Raw genomic sequence first — 16,244 nt, 5'->3', positions numbered from 1 at the left:
ATTTCACATCTTATCCCTATCTAGTCAACCACCTAAGGCTATCCGTCTCCCTAGCGGTACCTGTTTGAAGAGCCAACAGACTAAAACTGCCATCCAATAACATCACGGTTTGCAGCTCCAAGACAGAATACCAAGCATTTCAAATTATTCATAAGCATGAGGAATAGAGTCCTTGCAGTTGCTTGCTTGCTTGCTTGCAGTCCCTGCTGCTGACTGTGCTACTCACGAACCTGCCCCCTGGACTTTGTGACCCTCCTGCTCCTAAATGTGAACCTTTGGATCCCAACTGGCATCTTCTACCCTCTTACTGTCATCCTGTCATCCTGTAGAGGATCTTGACTTCCTCAGATAGCCACAGTATTAGCAGGCAGTTATTTATGGAATAGCTTTAAGGACATAAACATATTTTGAACAGTACAAAACTTCTTAGTTCATTTAAAATAGTGGAGGGAGAAAATTGCACAATCAAATACCAGTTTCTGAAAAGGGAGTGTAAGAGGCCCAACGACTTGCTGAAGAGCCAGACCACGAAAGCAGGTGGGAAGTGGGAAGGCAACATTAGTTGATGAAGAATGGTCCAGGAAATTTTCAGCACAGCAATAGAGGTTTGTGGGGTGGACCAGGCAAAGCAACATTGCTGACCTGCCTTCCAAACCTCAAACATTGCTGTCAGTTCCTGAGGAGAGTGTTGAGGTGCTGGGAGTTCAGCACAGTACAGCTGTGGTGGCAGGAGTGTCTGACTGGCTCCGCTGCCATGCTCCTTTCGCTCTCAGGAACAGACAGTGATGCTCAGTGTTCAGAATGCAGATGAGCAATGTCCTCCCTCCCTGTGCCAACCTAGCAATACTAGTCTTTATTGCTCTACTCTGTTAATTCTCATATTTCATGAGAACATTCCTTCTGAAAATAAGAGCTTAGATTTCTGCTACTAAACATCCCATATGCTTGAAATTCTTATACAGATGTAAGTCCTCTTGTTTTGTCCCTTCTAGGACCATACAATGTGACCATTTGTGTGCTGACAAAGTAATATCAGGAGACTCCACATAGCTATTGCTGCAGTTGTAATGTAGCATTAAAACACATTTCCAGCATGAATGATTTGGGTGTTAGCTTCCTCCTCAGTGAATTCAACATATATTAACATTTCCAAGTCTTACTGAATTCTGCACGTCTGTTTCTTTAAAATACTACCAAGGATAGTGAGACTGAAACGGCTCCCAGATTTTAATTACCAGTAATCTGAAACAATCACGCTACCCGATTGTATGAGGCATATCACTGCCAAGGAAGAAGAAGAAGAAGAAGAGTTTGGATTTGATATCCCGCCTTTCACTCCCTTTAAGGAGTCTCAAAGCGGCTAACATTCTCCTTTCCCTTCCTCCCCCACAACAAACACTCTGTGAGGTGAGTGGGGCTGAGAGACTTCAGAGAAGTGTGACTGGCCCAAGGTCACCCAGCAGCTGCATGTGGAGGAGCGGAGACACGAACCCGGTTCCCCAGATTATGAGACTACCGCTCTTAACCACTACACCACACTGGCTCTCAGAAAAAGGCATTGGGAGGAGGTGGGAGGTGGTGGTATGTAAGGCACAAATGTTGCTGCATCAACTTTGGCATTCAACTTGGCCAAAATGCTACGCTGATCCTACTGTATCTGCAACAACCACTTATTACCAAATGAGATGCAGTTACAAAAATGAGAAAGGATAAAGGAGATGTATTTTAATCAAGCTATACTACTCAGACTGCAAAAGAAGAAAATATAGTGTTAACATACAGGTGACTCAAATATTTTGTGCATCTCTCCAGGCTTCTGAATAGACTACTCACCTGCCTATCTGTAGTGAAGAAGTCTTTCCTATAGGCAACAAGGCAGGGAAGCTTTACACGCACACAAATGCACACACACAACTGCAAAAGTGATTCTTTTCAGTGGTGTCAGTTTAGCCCTGTAGTTTCCTGGGTTGCCTGTGAAATATTTATTGAGGATATAAAGTCCATTGGTGTTTCACTAGATACTTGATACCCATCTTGTATAATTTAAGGTACAGGAACTTATGCAATTTCTTATTTCAGGTGGTGTGGGTTTTTTTTAGAAAAATACCATCTGGGACTGATAAATTATTATTTCACAGTTCATAATGCCTTTCCTCATTGTCTTGTTCTTACACAGCAGTTTGCAACATTTTTCAAATTTATCACCCTAATAAGAAAAGAGGAGCTCAGGTGTAGAAAATTTTCCAACCCCCTTGAAGATTGCAGCAGATTACTCATACAGCTTCTCAGATGCCTACCTTGGCCAGACATTCCCCGCTTCATACTTTAATAGCCCCTCTAATTTGTTATGCTTCTTGCTTCTAATACACAGTGCATTCCTTGAATACTGACCAAGCTACTAAGAGGTAGGCAAACTCTTTGATACAAGGCAAATGATTGTACAGTGGTACCTCAGGTTACATATGCTTCAGGTTACAGACTCAGCTAACCCAGAAATAGTGCTTCAGGTTAAGAACTTTGCTTCAGGATGAGAACAGAAATCATGCTCTGGCGGTGCGGCAGCAGCAGGAGGCCCCATTAGCTAAAGGGGTGCTTCAGGTTAAGAACAGTTTCAGGTTAAGAACGGACCTCCAGAACGAATTAAGTACTTAACCCGAGGTACCACTGTATATATATCATACATTTTTCTATAAAAGAAACCACCCACAGAATCAAGGTATTATGTACATGCAAAACATGTCAAGCAAGGCATAGGGCCTTTCTTGAGTCAAAAATGATTTAAGCCTTTTATTTATAGACAACCTCCCTGTCAGCTGGTTCTCAGGATGTTTGTTTTAAAATGTGGCACAATACAATATGACAAAAGAGCATAAAACAAACTTAAACTGTTATAGCAGTTTAAGACTTAAACACAGACTGAAAGATGCATTTATTATTTTATATCTAACTTACCAGAATGTATTGGGGTTTTTTGCATTAACTCCCATTTTAAAAATACATAAGCATCTTTCACTCACTAGAATAGTTGGTGAGGACCAACATGCAAAATAAAAATAAGAGACAAATTCAGTTACGCCAGTAATTAGCTATTAGGGATCAGGTGTTCAGAGTCTATGAATCTTCCTTTTGTCTTTTTGTCAATTATTTACAGTAATTGTTATTGTTAAATCAAGTTCTCAGAGCTGGTTCATATATTATAGCAAAACTATGTTTGCTGCAGGAAAAAAAAACACCTTTCCCATCATTGGGGCTCCACACAGGTGTCATAATTTGAGTTATGGGTTTGCATGTTAAGCAGTTACCTAATGGAATATTTCCATGCCAGTGTCTGCAGAACTAATAAGAAAATATTCTATGGGAAGTCCTCTATATGATAAGCTGCATGAACCATGGGATAACAGTTTCCAGCAACAACCATGCCACTTCCATAAGCTGGATTTCAGACTTTGTCCAAGTAAACTTACTTAAGTCAGGGGGTGGGGTGATGCCATCCAAACTTTTCCAAGTTAAAGATGATCATGCAAACAATTTCAGAAAACTGAAATTTGATTTCTTCTTATATCTGAGACAGGCACACTTAAAAGGATAATGCCTTATGGGGTCAAATTGCACCATAAAAGAGGTTAGAATTTTAAGGAATTGTAAAAGAGCATCAGCCTTTTAAAGAAATTCTTACTGCATTCCTAACCAGGCCTCCACAAATTCTTTGGATCCATTACTACAATCCATGCATATGTGAACATTTATAATGTGAATTCACAAGGACTGTTTGACAAAGAATTAAAAAAAATATTGGAATGACTTCAGTGAAACCTTAAAGACAATTGAGTTGCAGTTCATTTTTAAGCAGCTTGTTTTAGTGTTCTGTGTAAATCATTAAATTTGCTGCTAACAAGATGATGATTGTGTCATTATGTGCAATTAAAACATTGGGGGAAGCTCAGAGAAAGATTGCTTATATATCTGACGGAAAGGTATCTGTTCCCCTCCTGCTACCTGAAAGACACTAAAGACTATGGGTTGAAGCCAGTGAATGAAACTCAGAGCAGACCAATTTAAATCTATGGTCATTACTTAGATTCACTTATTTCAGTGAGTCTCCTCTGAGTAAGGCTTAGTTGGATATAACCTTGAAATTTCAGAGACAATAAATTGTCTTTTCATGTATTTTTTGCTGTCATCTACGGCTGCCTGTGTTCATGACAAAGTCTGCAGACATTAATGAGCACTGAAGTCCTCATATTTATACATGAAAAGAGACACTTAAACAAGCTTATTTTCAACATAAAGAACTGGATTTCAAGTTTGTTACAGCACCATCTTGTGCTTGCCAACTCTGCAGTAAGTCCTGTTAAGTTCAACTAAATTTCTCTAGGACTGCAGTCTTGAGAACTCAAATCAGAACCATCTCCTCCAAAATTGTAACTTTTGTGTTGATGTTCATATCAGTAGTATTAGATTAAGAGCTATAAAACTGTAAGTATTTGCTGGTCTTAATACCATTGTAACAACAATTTTTAAAATTAAAGAATTTAATTAAAATAATTAGGATTATAGAGGCACACACATTTCAAGCTGTCGTGTGTGGGGGTTTTTTGGTAATATTCTCAGTGCAAATCATAATTTTTTGGCAATGGTATATCTTCACTACTAAAAATCTAAGGGAAAAAATTCACCTATTTTAGCAAAAAAAAAAAACATGCAAGGGATTTTTAAAAAAGACTGTAGGGAGAGAAATAAAAAAGAGAGTATCATCTTGTAGCTAATGCTCAAACTAGAATTCTTGAGAACCAAGTTCAAATCCTAGCTTTGTCTAAGGCGTATTGTACAGCTTTGTGAAAATCCCTTAAAATCCTTGTCTACTTAGTTGTTCAGGGGAAATGTGCCACTTTTTCTCCATGCATCTTTCAAGACAGGGCCTTAGATTTTATTGCAAAACAAAAGCAAACCCCACAGTGTTTTCGACCAAAATAAAGCTTGGGGTGTGATCTGTCTCTTTAGATTAAAATATTCAAAACCATGGTTGCCTAGAGTTAGTTCACACGTTCATTAGAAGCAAGAATTCAGCACTGTAAGTAACCCTGAATAACTGAAATAATACCCACTTAGGTTCTTCTAGAGGTTTGGTGGCCCGTGCTGAAGGAATTTTCCATAGAACTATTTAGGCAATAGACTGCACACAGTGGAAGAACAATATGATCTCTGCCTGTCCTATGTACTGGTCATGTCTATCTCACCTCTGTTCCCACCATACTTGTCTGCTTGTTTGTAATGTTTACAAAAGATCTTTGCATATACTGTAGGCCTAAACCACACACTCATATCCTACATACATTCCTGGTCAACTAACTGGTCAAAACACACCTATGAGGGAGCCCAGAAGTAATATAGGTATATGTGGCAGGAGGCATGGGTACAATCTCACTCTCTTTTGCCAGATGTAGTCTTTACTCAAAGATTAGATCATCTGAAGAGCCAGCTATTTGACAGACTTTTCCGTTCCATTCCATGTCCCTTTTCTAAAACCAGCTCATGTTTTTCTGAGTTTGCAGTCTTACCTGTTCGGTTTTTCCATCTAGCAAAGGAGCAAACTAGATGTTATGATGGGAGAGCCATTATTTACATTTGGGTCACTGCTGAATTTAGCATTTAACCATGGGGTTGGGTGGGATAAAAAGTGCAGGATAAGTGGAGTCCTAAAGCATTCTCTCTCCCTGCTCCCCAGGCTTCCCCACCCCACAAACTCCCTCCTGTTTCTTCTAGCCTTCTCAGAGAATATCCACTGGGGTTTTGAAATGGGAAATCTTAACTGAACATATAAGAGGCTCAGTACAAGTGGTTTCAGGGAAACAGGTGGTTCAGGAGCTTCACCTGCCAATTCGTGTCCTGCTACAAATCACACCGTATCATATTAGTTTGGCACAACCCACACAAACTATGCCATTGTAACATCTGATTTATTCCCAAAGAAAAGACACCCAGAGGCAGGGAAACAGGAGCATGAGAGTGTGTAGCCAGGTTCCTTCATTTATATCTGACTTTTCTCCCAAGGAAGCGACTGTTGTAAACCTTGCTTGCACCTTCATGCCCGTTCCTCTCCCTTTGGACATGTGGATGTCAGAAAACGGCTAGTGAATGAGTGTGCAAAAAGAATGTTTTCCATCCTTTTCATACTTGTCTGTATCCAACATTATTCAGGTGAAACTGACATGCTTACATGGCACCCACCTCTATCTCCATTCTGCTGAATGTTCAAGGACTCAAGACCCAAGAACCCCCTGAATTTGGTAGCGCTGGAATTTAGAAGCACTGCCCAAACCGTCACTACATAAACACGTTGTCTGTTTTTCTTGTGAGTGAGAGGGGGAGGGGAAGAAAGATGCAAGTGTGGGTTAATCACTTGTAGGAATTGATTGACTGCCTGTTAATAAACATTAGCCTGTATATTGCCACTTGCTCATGAGTGGTTTATGTATTCTGCTCCCTGCAGACTGAAGAAGTCCTGAAGATTGATGGAGGGCCATGCTATTCAAACAGCAGGCGTTGCTGAGACAGAAGCTCCTTGTGCTAGGCAGCCTTGCTATTGGAAGTCTCCTATATCTAGTTGCCAGAGTTGGGAGCTTGGATAGGTAAGTCATTAAATTAGCACATGTGGGTGACATTCATAATCCTAAATAGCTTTAGCTGAGGTTTCCCCACACAACTCCCTCTTAGACTTTGGAAAAAAATGAATAGGTTTCCAGCTCTTTGTCTTACTACTAAGATCTAGAAATACAATCTGCTGCAGTATTGATTTTCATTGTTATTTCCTTTCTTTTTAAGGGTGGAGGAGGGTGTGGGTAAACTTAAAAGTTTCAGCTTGCCTAACCCAATGCATCCTGCCTTTCCATTTGTATTCCATGTGCATTGGCAGTTGTTTTCAGAAGGAAACTAAAGCAGCAAACAGTAAAAATGTCATTACAGCAGTTCATTTTTGTCTGTGTGTGCATCTGCGGATTGACCTCGAGTCTCGACAAACAGTTATGATGTATTTATGCATCTTCCTTTCTGAAATTTATGAGTGGGCAATTAATGTGCTACTGTGGTAGTTAAAATTATGCATGAGCCTGCAGAGTTAGCTTGTCAAGCCTGGAATCCTATCGCACTTGAAAGATTGCTGCAGGGATGAGGGATTTTCACTATGTTAATTAGCTGTGTGTGTGTTGAAGCTGGATACACTGGGTGAAGAGGATCTGCCTGAGAATGATTTCCTCAAGCAACAGGACAGATGTACAAAACTGAGCTTGTGAGAACAAATGCAGACCTAAATACCACCAAAAAGATCCACCTACTGATAAATCCTATGCATCATTTCACCCAGAAAGCGACAAATTTTCCATATTCTGCCACTTGTCACAATTTAGTTCTCCAGTTTCTTATTTGAAAATGAAGTCCTGCATATACTGAAAAACGAAGGATCATCTATGCCTAGGCTGGCATTATCCCACCATCCACCAGCAAAACTTCATACCTTAACGATATGCATAATGGCCATGGCCAATTATGCAGTTTCATGTATGGGATGAAAATTCCTTCTTGACTCCTGCAGAAATTTGTCCTGTGCCCTGAGGCATGAAATTTAATTAACCTTATCACCAATCTAAGCTTGCACAGCTACAAATGTTATTAATGGTCATAAAATTATCCAGACACAGTACTTGACTCCTTGAACTCGTGCAGCAGTGAATGCTACAGGATCCATATATAATTATTGCTAATGGCATGAAGGGTTTATTCCAATATCTCCTGTTTTTACCAAGCTGTGAGGGGCTTTTATTCACTAGTGAATCCTGTTCTGTTGCTGCAGAAGTCTGAGTGTCTCAATAAGCTCCTTGATCTGCAGTCACGTCATTCTAAGTGTAGGAAAACTAACACCTTGGGATTAACTTATGGTTGCTGCTTTTCTTTTCCCACCTCCTGGAGCTATTAAAAGTGATTGCTGCTGTGGTATCAGAACCTGGGAGGAGACAACAGTCAGCTAAGCTGGAGGAAGGAGTTATACTTAGAGAGTCAGAGCAAAAGGACACACAAATATATGCCAAAGCCAGATGCTGCTCAGGCAAAGCCTTAGCCCAAACAGGAAGTCTTTTATACCTCTTCCTGTCTAGGAGGTATAGAAGCTGATACTACTGCTTATTGCTCAAGGAGCTGCTCTAAATCACAGTCCTGTTGCTCACATGGTTCAACTGCCTTCAGACATGCAATGATCACTCTGCATCCGTTTTATGTACAAGCCTTGTTCAATCAGAAGTGGCTTCCATTTATGTAGCAAGGTACTTGGATTCCAGTGTAGGCTTAAAACTGTGCATGTGGGTGTAACAACAAGCATATGGTTTAATGTGTAACATGAAGGCACAAGCTCCTGATTGAGGATGTTACCAGATTACGGCTTAATACTGCAAACAGGCCATTCAGATGCCAAGACTGACAACAAGGATTTTCAACATATCATATTTTCCACAGAAGTTGAATCCAAATTAAAGGAGAGAGAAAATATGGGCCAGCCTTTTGATGGCATTGAAGTTTTGGGGACACTGTAAAAAGCTTGCATGCATCGATCCCACAATACGCAACCATTTGGAAACATCCATACATATAAGCAGTGACAACTACATGCTTCATCGGAAACACAGTGTGTATCTGTGTGACACTTCCTGGAGTGGATGAAGCAATGGCATGATGAACTGTTTTGTGTGTTATCTGTTCTACTGCCATCTAGTTTACTGTCAATTCAACTCTTACCATGATAATAACTGTCTACATCCAGGCAAGTTAATAGGGCTGTTGCAAATCATCCCAGTTGCATAAATGATGTCTCTTGTTACCTTTATGTTGAAATCCAATATCCACTCACCTTACAGAAAGCACCATTAACTTCTGAGCAGTTGTGTAAGATTTCACTGTTAATAACTCCTATTTTGCCTCTTTTTTGAATTGCAGACTGCAGCCCATATGCCCTATTGATGGTCGATTTGGACTCCATGGCCAAGATGAAATTCCACTCCGAGCTCTACAGTTTAAGCGTGGGTTGCTACATGAGTTCCGGAAGGGCAATGCCAGCAAGGAGCAAATTCGACTTCACAGTTTGGTCCAACAGATTCCCAAGGCCATAATAATTGGGGTGAGGAAGGGTGGAACTCGGGCGCTGCTGGAAATGCTGAACCTCCACCCAGCAGTGGTCAAAGCTTCTCAAGAAATCCACTTCTTTGATAATGATGAGAACTACGCCAAGGGCATCGAGTGGTACAGGAAAAAAATGCCATTTTCTTATCCTCATCAGATAACCATTGAGAAAAGTCCAGCATACTTTATCACAGAGGAGGTACCTGAAAGGATTTATAAGATGAACTCCTCCATCAAATTGCTGATCATTGTCAGGGAACCCACAACAAGAGCTATTTCTGATTACACTCAGGTGCTGGAGGGAAAAGAAAGGAAAAACAAAACCTACTACAAATTTGAAAAGCTGGCCATTGATCCTAATACCTGTGAGGTGAACACTAAATACAAGGCAGTAAGAACAAGCATCTACACAAAACATTTGGAGAGGTGGTTAAAATACTTTCCCATAGAGCAGTTTCATATTGTCGATGGCGATCGTCTCATTACAGAACCACTGCCAGAACTCCAGCTGGTAGAGAAGTTCTTAAATCTTCCTCCAAGGATAAGTCAATATAATTTATATTTCAATGCCACCAGAGGGTTTTATTGCTTGCGGTTTAACATTGTCTTTAACAAGTGCCTGGCGGGAAGCAAAGGACGCATCCATCCGGAGGTGGACTCCTCTGTCATTACCAAATTGCGCAAGTTCTTTCACCCTTTTAATCAGAAATTTTACCAGATCACAGGGAGGACATTTAACTGGCCCTAAAGTAAATTTCATACAACACTGTGTGTTGCACCTGGAGATATGCCACCGTGTCTCTATTAGAGTAAAAAATATGCACTTTTCGTATACACAGCTATCAAAGTAACCCTTTTTCATGCATACTTGTATATATGCAGTGTGTGACCAAATATAAGGTGGGATCAATTTTTCTACAGAGCAGTGAATAACATAAAATTTACTCTCTGCATAATTGCATCGTTTTATGCTATACAATTAAATGAGAAGGTGTCATTTAAAGGAATTAACTCAGCTACTCAGTTCAAAGGGTCAGTACTCTATTTGCTCCGTAAAATTTAATACCAAACATATCTAGAGAGAAGGCAGAATATTACGGTAGAATTCATTGCAAGAATTGCATTGAAAGGTCTAAGATGGGCTATTATGGATACATATTGCTAAAAGAATATTGACCCTTTAAAGGTGTAAATCTATGCTTCAGGCTTATATTGGTTTAACAGTCACTCTTTCAAAGTAACTATGCTTCTTTGACCCTGGGCAGGGGATCTGTAATACAGAATTCTCACCTGACTACTATTTCCAGGATTTTTTATTGGGGGGGGGGGACCGTACTAATTAAACTGGCAAAAAACCAATACAAGTTTGCAGTGTAAATATATCCCTTGTAATGCTGAGTTCTACTGGAACTCTTTTCCTATTGTTTGAAAAGAAATTCTCTCATGCAATCAACATTGTTTCAAATTTCCTGTGGTGAGTTTGCACTATTGTTTTTATTGTATGGATCATCTTGGCACTTGTAGCATGTCAATCATGTGTCGAAAAGGAAGTCTTTTTCCCCCCTTCTATACTTGTACGTTGACAAAGAGAAACCTGCTGTACATAATGTATATTGTTTGTAAATACTGGTTTCACACTAAGTAATTCTATTTTGTAAACTGAATATGGCTATTTAATTTATTGTGAAAATTAAATTTATTGTGGTATTTAAAATGGAATGGATTAAAATTGCTATATGTGCAACTGGCTTTCTCCTTTTCTTTGATAAATGTCACATTATTTCAAACACTATATTTTTCAAAGGAGGCAATTCACATGTTCAGTTGAGAGATAAGCACTAAACAAGTTTTTATGCACACACACACCGAATCAGCCCTTAGAAACCTAGGCAATCTATTATTAATAATATTTATTTATTTACATAAATTGTATACTGCCCTTCAGCTGAAGATCACATGGTGGTTTACAACATAAAAATACAAAATGAGAAGACAAATCATATAGCATAACAATCATATTGCTGTTTTCTGGAGTATCATAGCAAATATTAGTATCATGAATTCTAAAATAGTAATAGACACATGATCAGAGTGCTATTGTCTGCTATAATGGAAGTTCAGGTAGAATGTATACTGCAAACAGGAAAGGTACTACTAAAGCCAAGAGGATGCCAGCATGGTTAATGAGCAAAGTCAAGGAAAGTATGAGAGGTAAGAAGGCTTCCTTCAGAAAATGGAAATCTTTAAACTCATATTATCATGAACTATACAACCACAATAATGGTAATGAAATAGAACTGCAAAGGAAAATAATATATGGGCTTACCTGGGACGTCACTGCATCCCACCCATCAGTAAAACTAATCAATTCAGAGAGCAGACTTGAGTTTAAGGTAATTTATTATTGAAAACTTTAGAAATGATGTACCACATGCTGCATCAGTTCTGTACTACAAGCCAGATACAGTCAAACCTCCATTTTCGAATGTCTTGGCTGCTGAATGATTCAGAAGCTGAACGCCCAAAACCCGGAAGTGAATGCTTCTGTTTTCGAACGCGCCTCGGAAGTCGAACGTCTTCTGCTGCACGTTTTTCCATTTTCACCATTCACATTCCCAGCAGCCCTTCACTCAGACATTTCAGAAGTCAAACAGACTTCCGGAATGGATTACGTTTGAAAACTGAGGTTCCACTGTAGTGGCTGACCCAAAGTCGCCCAGTGTGCTTCAAGGCTGAGTGGCTCTCCTCAATCTCAGCCTGACATTCTCACCACTACACCACAATGACTTGTACCTTTGCACAGGAAAGAACCATTGATTGAAAAAGGTTGGGTCTATCTGGGTTTTCTCTGGGTCATGGACACTGTGTTGAGGCTAGGGCTTCAAGCTTAAAGGCAAGTTAAATTCAATTTAGCTAAATTGAAAAACACATGGTTTGCGTGAATGTGTGTTTGAGAGACAAAAAGATTTGCGGGAAGAAAATGACCATATCATAATGACCCCCAGGCTGTCTCTGATGAATAAAAGTCAAAACTGCAAAAAGGTGGAGATAATTAATTAAAAACCAATTTAAAAATTGGGGCAACACACACCTTATAGAACATTAATGCCCTTCAAGTAATTTGGTTATCATTGCTTGAGAGGTCCAAAATGACAGTAATAGATGCCTAATACCAGAAGAGACATACAGTTGTTTAAAACTAACATGACAGACTAAAAGAAACAGCAGCTCAGATAGTTAGAATGTAGACAATAGTGAAGCTTAAGAAATGAAAGAAAGCTTTTTGCACCACCTTTTTATATATATTTAAAATGTGGATAATGCAGCTTTGTTGCCAGTTAAGTGACAGTGAGCTTACCACCCCTAGATAAAAAGGAGTTCAAGCTAGACTCATATTCATGAACAGAGGCCAATTGAAAAATGCTATGTCAAGGGGGTGTGCGGAGGGGGGAGGGTACAGTGCAATGGAAAAATGATAAACCACAGATATTTTGGAAAGCTCCCAGACTATTCAGTGGCCTTCATGTGCCAGGAAGAAGGATGCATCCATGCCAATAAAATTGTCAGCTGCATACATGGTTGAACCAGTGTTTTTACTAAGATCTAATGAATCTTGGAGCAAAGTTAACCTAGCCCTGTGCTCTGAGAAGGTAGGATCCAGTAACCTACATATCACACTGTTTTCTAACAGTGATTTGGGGCAAAGTGAGGACACTATCACTATGCACTGCCTTCACAGAATATTTTTTCTATGTGCGCCCTCTTGTGGACAGATTTATCTATAAGCATGCCCCCTGACGAATCTTCACAAACTTTCTTTAGACCATAACAGCACATTTATGAGAGAGCTTCTTATAAATGCTTTTATGACTGCATACAAATGAGTCAAAAGATTCTATCTTCCAGATGTTCTATGGAGCCAAGAGTCATAATCACAGTCCTCAGACTGCTTACTCTGGAATAATGCCATTGAAATCAATAGGACTCATTCAGAGTTTCGGATTTGAAAGCTACCATCAGGATTAATGTGCTGGAAGAAAACTCAATAACAGCTGGGATGCTAATTCCACCAGAATTCTTCAAAATCCCAAGTGATAATAGAAACGCCGACGCTTTGCTGATACTTCCTGTTTAAAACTCAAAGAGTGGCCTTCAGGGGAGGAACAACCATCCTTTAAAGGGAATTGTGCTGAAATACTCTAAGAGACTTTCGACCTTTTGGCATTTATCTCTTAAGTGCAATCTGTGAATAATTCATTTCATCTATTTCAATCAGATCCAAATGTTGGGTGAAAATCATATCCATTCAGCTCATTGGTGCGCGGAGCAGAAAGAGAACCACTGGTTTAGTTTTCAGTCAAATTTGTAGCTGCTATATAACACTACAGCATTTGTATTTCTCCTATGAACACCCTGCTGGAGTGTTTTGAAATGTTAAGAGACATGCATATCAAAGAGGGCAAGACTGGGTGCTAGAGCATGTGTTTCACCCAGATGTAATCCCTAGAAACTCAGGTTGAATGCCATCAAGAAGAGAGCTGAAAAAGTGTAAGAGTGAGACAACAATAAGATCATCGGCATCAGTATAAGGCAATTTCTTATATTTCAGTTATGTACTGACCACAGATTTATCTGAGAGAGAGCTAGTTGACTGACAGTTGTGGTACAGTGGCTACAGACCTGGACAGGTAGGGGTAAGGATGCTTCCACAGTAGAGCCCGTTTCTGTAGCTGAAGCTTGAGCCTTCTTAATGCATTAGTCACATATAGAGGGAAAGCATGTTGAAAAGAGTTTCTTCCCACTCCCAGGGTCTGGCTTCTCCTGCCCCCACTACTGCAGTCTGCTGGGATGCTACCGGGAGACAGGGGTGTCTGGCAGGCCCCCAGCTGGCTCCAGCCATCGGCCTGCAGCCGAGCGAAACTCCGGTTCTCGGAACAGCATCAAAAGTGTGACTCAAGCCTCAGAAACCTTCAGAGGCTTAAGCACGCAAGCCAACAGAGATAAAACTCTTTGCAGCAGAAGTAGCGGACAGAGACATGTGTAAGCATATTTACAGCATTTATTCAGCAGCAGGACAATGGGAAAACATGTCTGCTTTCCTTTGTGTCCAAGCAAAACAGGAAAAAGCAAAAGCAATATACAAACGGAAGTTCCCAGCAGACTGTGCTGGAAGTAAACAGGCATGTGACACACAACAGTCATGCCTGATCCTTTTAAGGTGGAGTGGAACTATATCCTAACACAGTCATGTTTACAATACTCTACAGCAGGAAGACTCCTCTAGGAGTGAGGGTTCTCTGCAACATTGAGAAGCCTGATAGCCTTTGTTTCTAAACGGCACAGGAATCCTCCACAAACATGTGAAGATTCCTATTGCAGATTTCATGATTTACACGACAGGAGTAAAAGAAGTTATGTGACTTTGATAGCATGGCCACATAATACGGCACAAGGTCCCTTTTCCTCTACACACAAGCATTGCACTTTTGAAATGAGGTGGACAGAGAATTAAAACAGAAATTCCATACAGCACCTAATATACCATTGTATGATAAAGCAATGCCGTTTTCTTTGACAAATATCCAACCACAAAGGTTCTTTCCAACATTATTTGAAAGCTTCTTCTATATAGCTTCATCCTGTTTTATTGATTCCTGTTGATCAAGGCCAGGGAAGTAGTGATGAGTAGCCCATGATCTGCACTTTCAATATTCTCTGTTGTCTCAATGCCAGCTTCTCCTCCCACTTGTTTCTTCTCATTTTTCTTTCTTTGTTTAATGGCGGGTTTTAGGAAGCTAGTAATTAATGCCTACATGCCTGCCTGCTTGCCTACACAGAGAGAGTGGGGGAGAGGGAGACGAAGAGGAAGAGGAAGAGATGAGTATGGGTGGGAGCAATGCTATTCAGGGATTATTGCTATCAACAGGGAAAGAGTGAAGGCACAATCCTTGGCAGCATCCCTCTATCACATTGTTGTCAACACACCTACAGATATCAATGAATTGTGTGTGTGAAGAGTTCTTCCGCCATACTTTATAGTGGTGGTGGTGGTGGTATTATTGTAAAATTTGTTTACCACCCTCTATCCAAAGATCATAGGGCAGTTCACAACATAAAAATATGAAAACACAAAATACATAATAAGATAAAACTAAAACAAATCAATAATCTCCCCAAACATATTTAAAAGGCCATTGAATGTTAATCAGCCAAAGGCCCAGTTGAAGAGAAACGTTTTCACCTGCCACCTGAAGATATGTAACAAAGGCGCTAGGCAAGCCTTCCTCGAAAGAGCATTCCACAAGCGGGGAGCCATCGCAGAAAAGGCCTGTTCTCATGTTGTCACCCTCTGGACCTCTTGTGGCATGAAAACCCAACTTCCACTCTGATGCTGCTCCTACCCCTGGGCCACTGCCACCATCCCATTTTCCTTATTCCATCTGGACTCTTAATTTGCCAAAAGCTGGAAGCTATGGGGTACAGGTGTGTGGTACAAAGCTAGTCAGATACAGTTACTGTATTAAATTAAAGATATTAACATTTGTTTCAAGATTGTGAAGTCCACAATAAGTTTATCTAGTTGTCAGGGACTGGGCAGAGGAGGAATAGTGGAGACCGCTTCCCCAGCCTGACCCGTCCAGAGAAGAGGAAGACAGTTCAGAATTACAAACAGGGGTATGAGGGAGGTCACAGCTCAGAGAAGATGAGGGGGAAAGTTGGGAAATAATGGGAGAGGAGGAGCAGGCAGAGCCAGAGCAGCAGCTGGCTGAAACGCTGTTAACATTAGAAAGCATTCCAGACCCACCATCTCCCAGAACCTGGCAAGCCTTAAAAGTAGGAGAGCAAAGAGTTTGAAGCAGAGGGCACCCATAGAGGAGGTGATGCTGATGATGAATGAGGAAGTGGAAGAGAAGGGGGGGTGTAGATTTACTTGTGACAATGCCATTACCCAAGAGGCTGTAAATATTGAATAAAAAACAGATGGTAAGAAACTTTTCCTTGTCTTTGTACATGCCTGGCAACCAGGTGTGGGAGTTGCTTGCAGCCGCCTGACACTAGTTACTTTAATATGGTACTGTATT

General features: G+C 40.4%; 1 protein-coding gene and 1 long non-coding RNA gene across 5 annotated transcripts in view; one reads left to right on the top strand and one right to left on the bottom strand.

Moving 5' to 3' along the window:
* HS3ST5 (heparan sulfate-glucosamine 3-sulfotransferase 5) overlaps positions 1-10,906 on the top strand; it is a 142,074-nt gene extending 131,168 nt beyond the window's left edge. For all 3 annotated transcript variants that reach the window (XM_053381714.1, XM_053381716.1, XM_053381715.1), the window contains exons 3-4: positions 6,491-6,629; positions 8,980-10,906. In XM_053381714.1, the coding sequence (XP_053237689.1) occupies positions 6,523-6,629; positions 8,980-9,910 (1,038 nt within the window). In that variant the 5' untranslated portion in view covers positions 6,491-6,522 and the 3' untranslated portion in view covers positions 9,911-10,906. The remainder of the gene's footprint in view (positions 1-6,490; positions 6,630-8,979) is intronic.
* LOC128410456 (uncharacterized) overlaps positions 1-16,244 on the bottom strand; it is a 34,912-nt gene that overhangs the window by 3,829 nt on the left and 14,839 nt on the right. For both annotated transcript variants that reach the window (XR_008329511.1, XR_008329510.1), the window contains exon 2: positions 1,827-1,971. This is a non-coding gene — a long non-coding RNA (uncharacterized LOC128410456). The remainder of the gene's footprint in view (positions 1-1,826; positions 1,972-16,244) is intronic.

This window comes from Podarcis raffonei, chromosome 3, assembly GCF_027172205.1.
Source record: "Podarcis raffonei isolate rPodRaf1 chromosome 3, rPodRaf1.pri, whole genome shotgun sequence".
Lineage (NCBI taxonomy): Eukaryota > Metazoa > Chordata > Lepidosauria > Squamata > Lacertidae > Podarcis > Podarcis raffonei.
The sequence above is the reverse complement of the archived record's forward strand: the minus strand, read 5'-3'. Positions and strand labels throughout refer to the sequence as shown.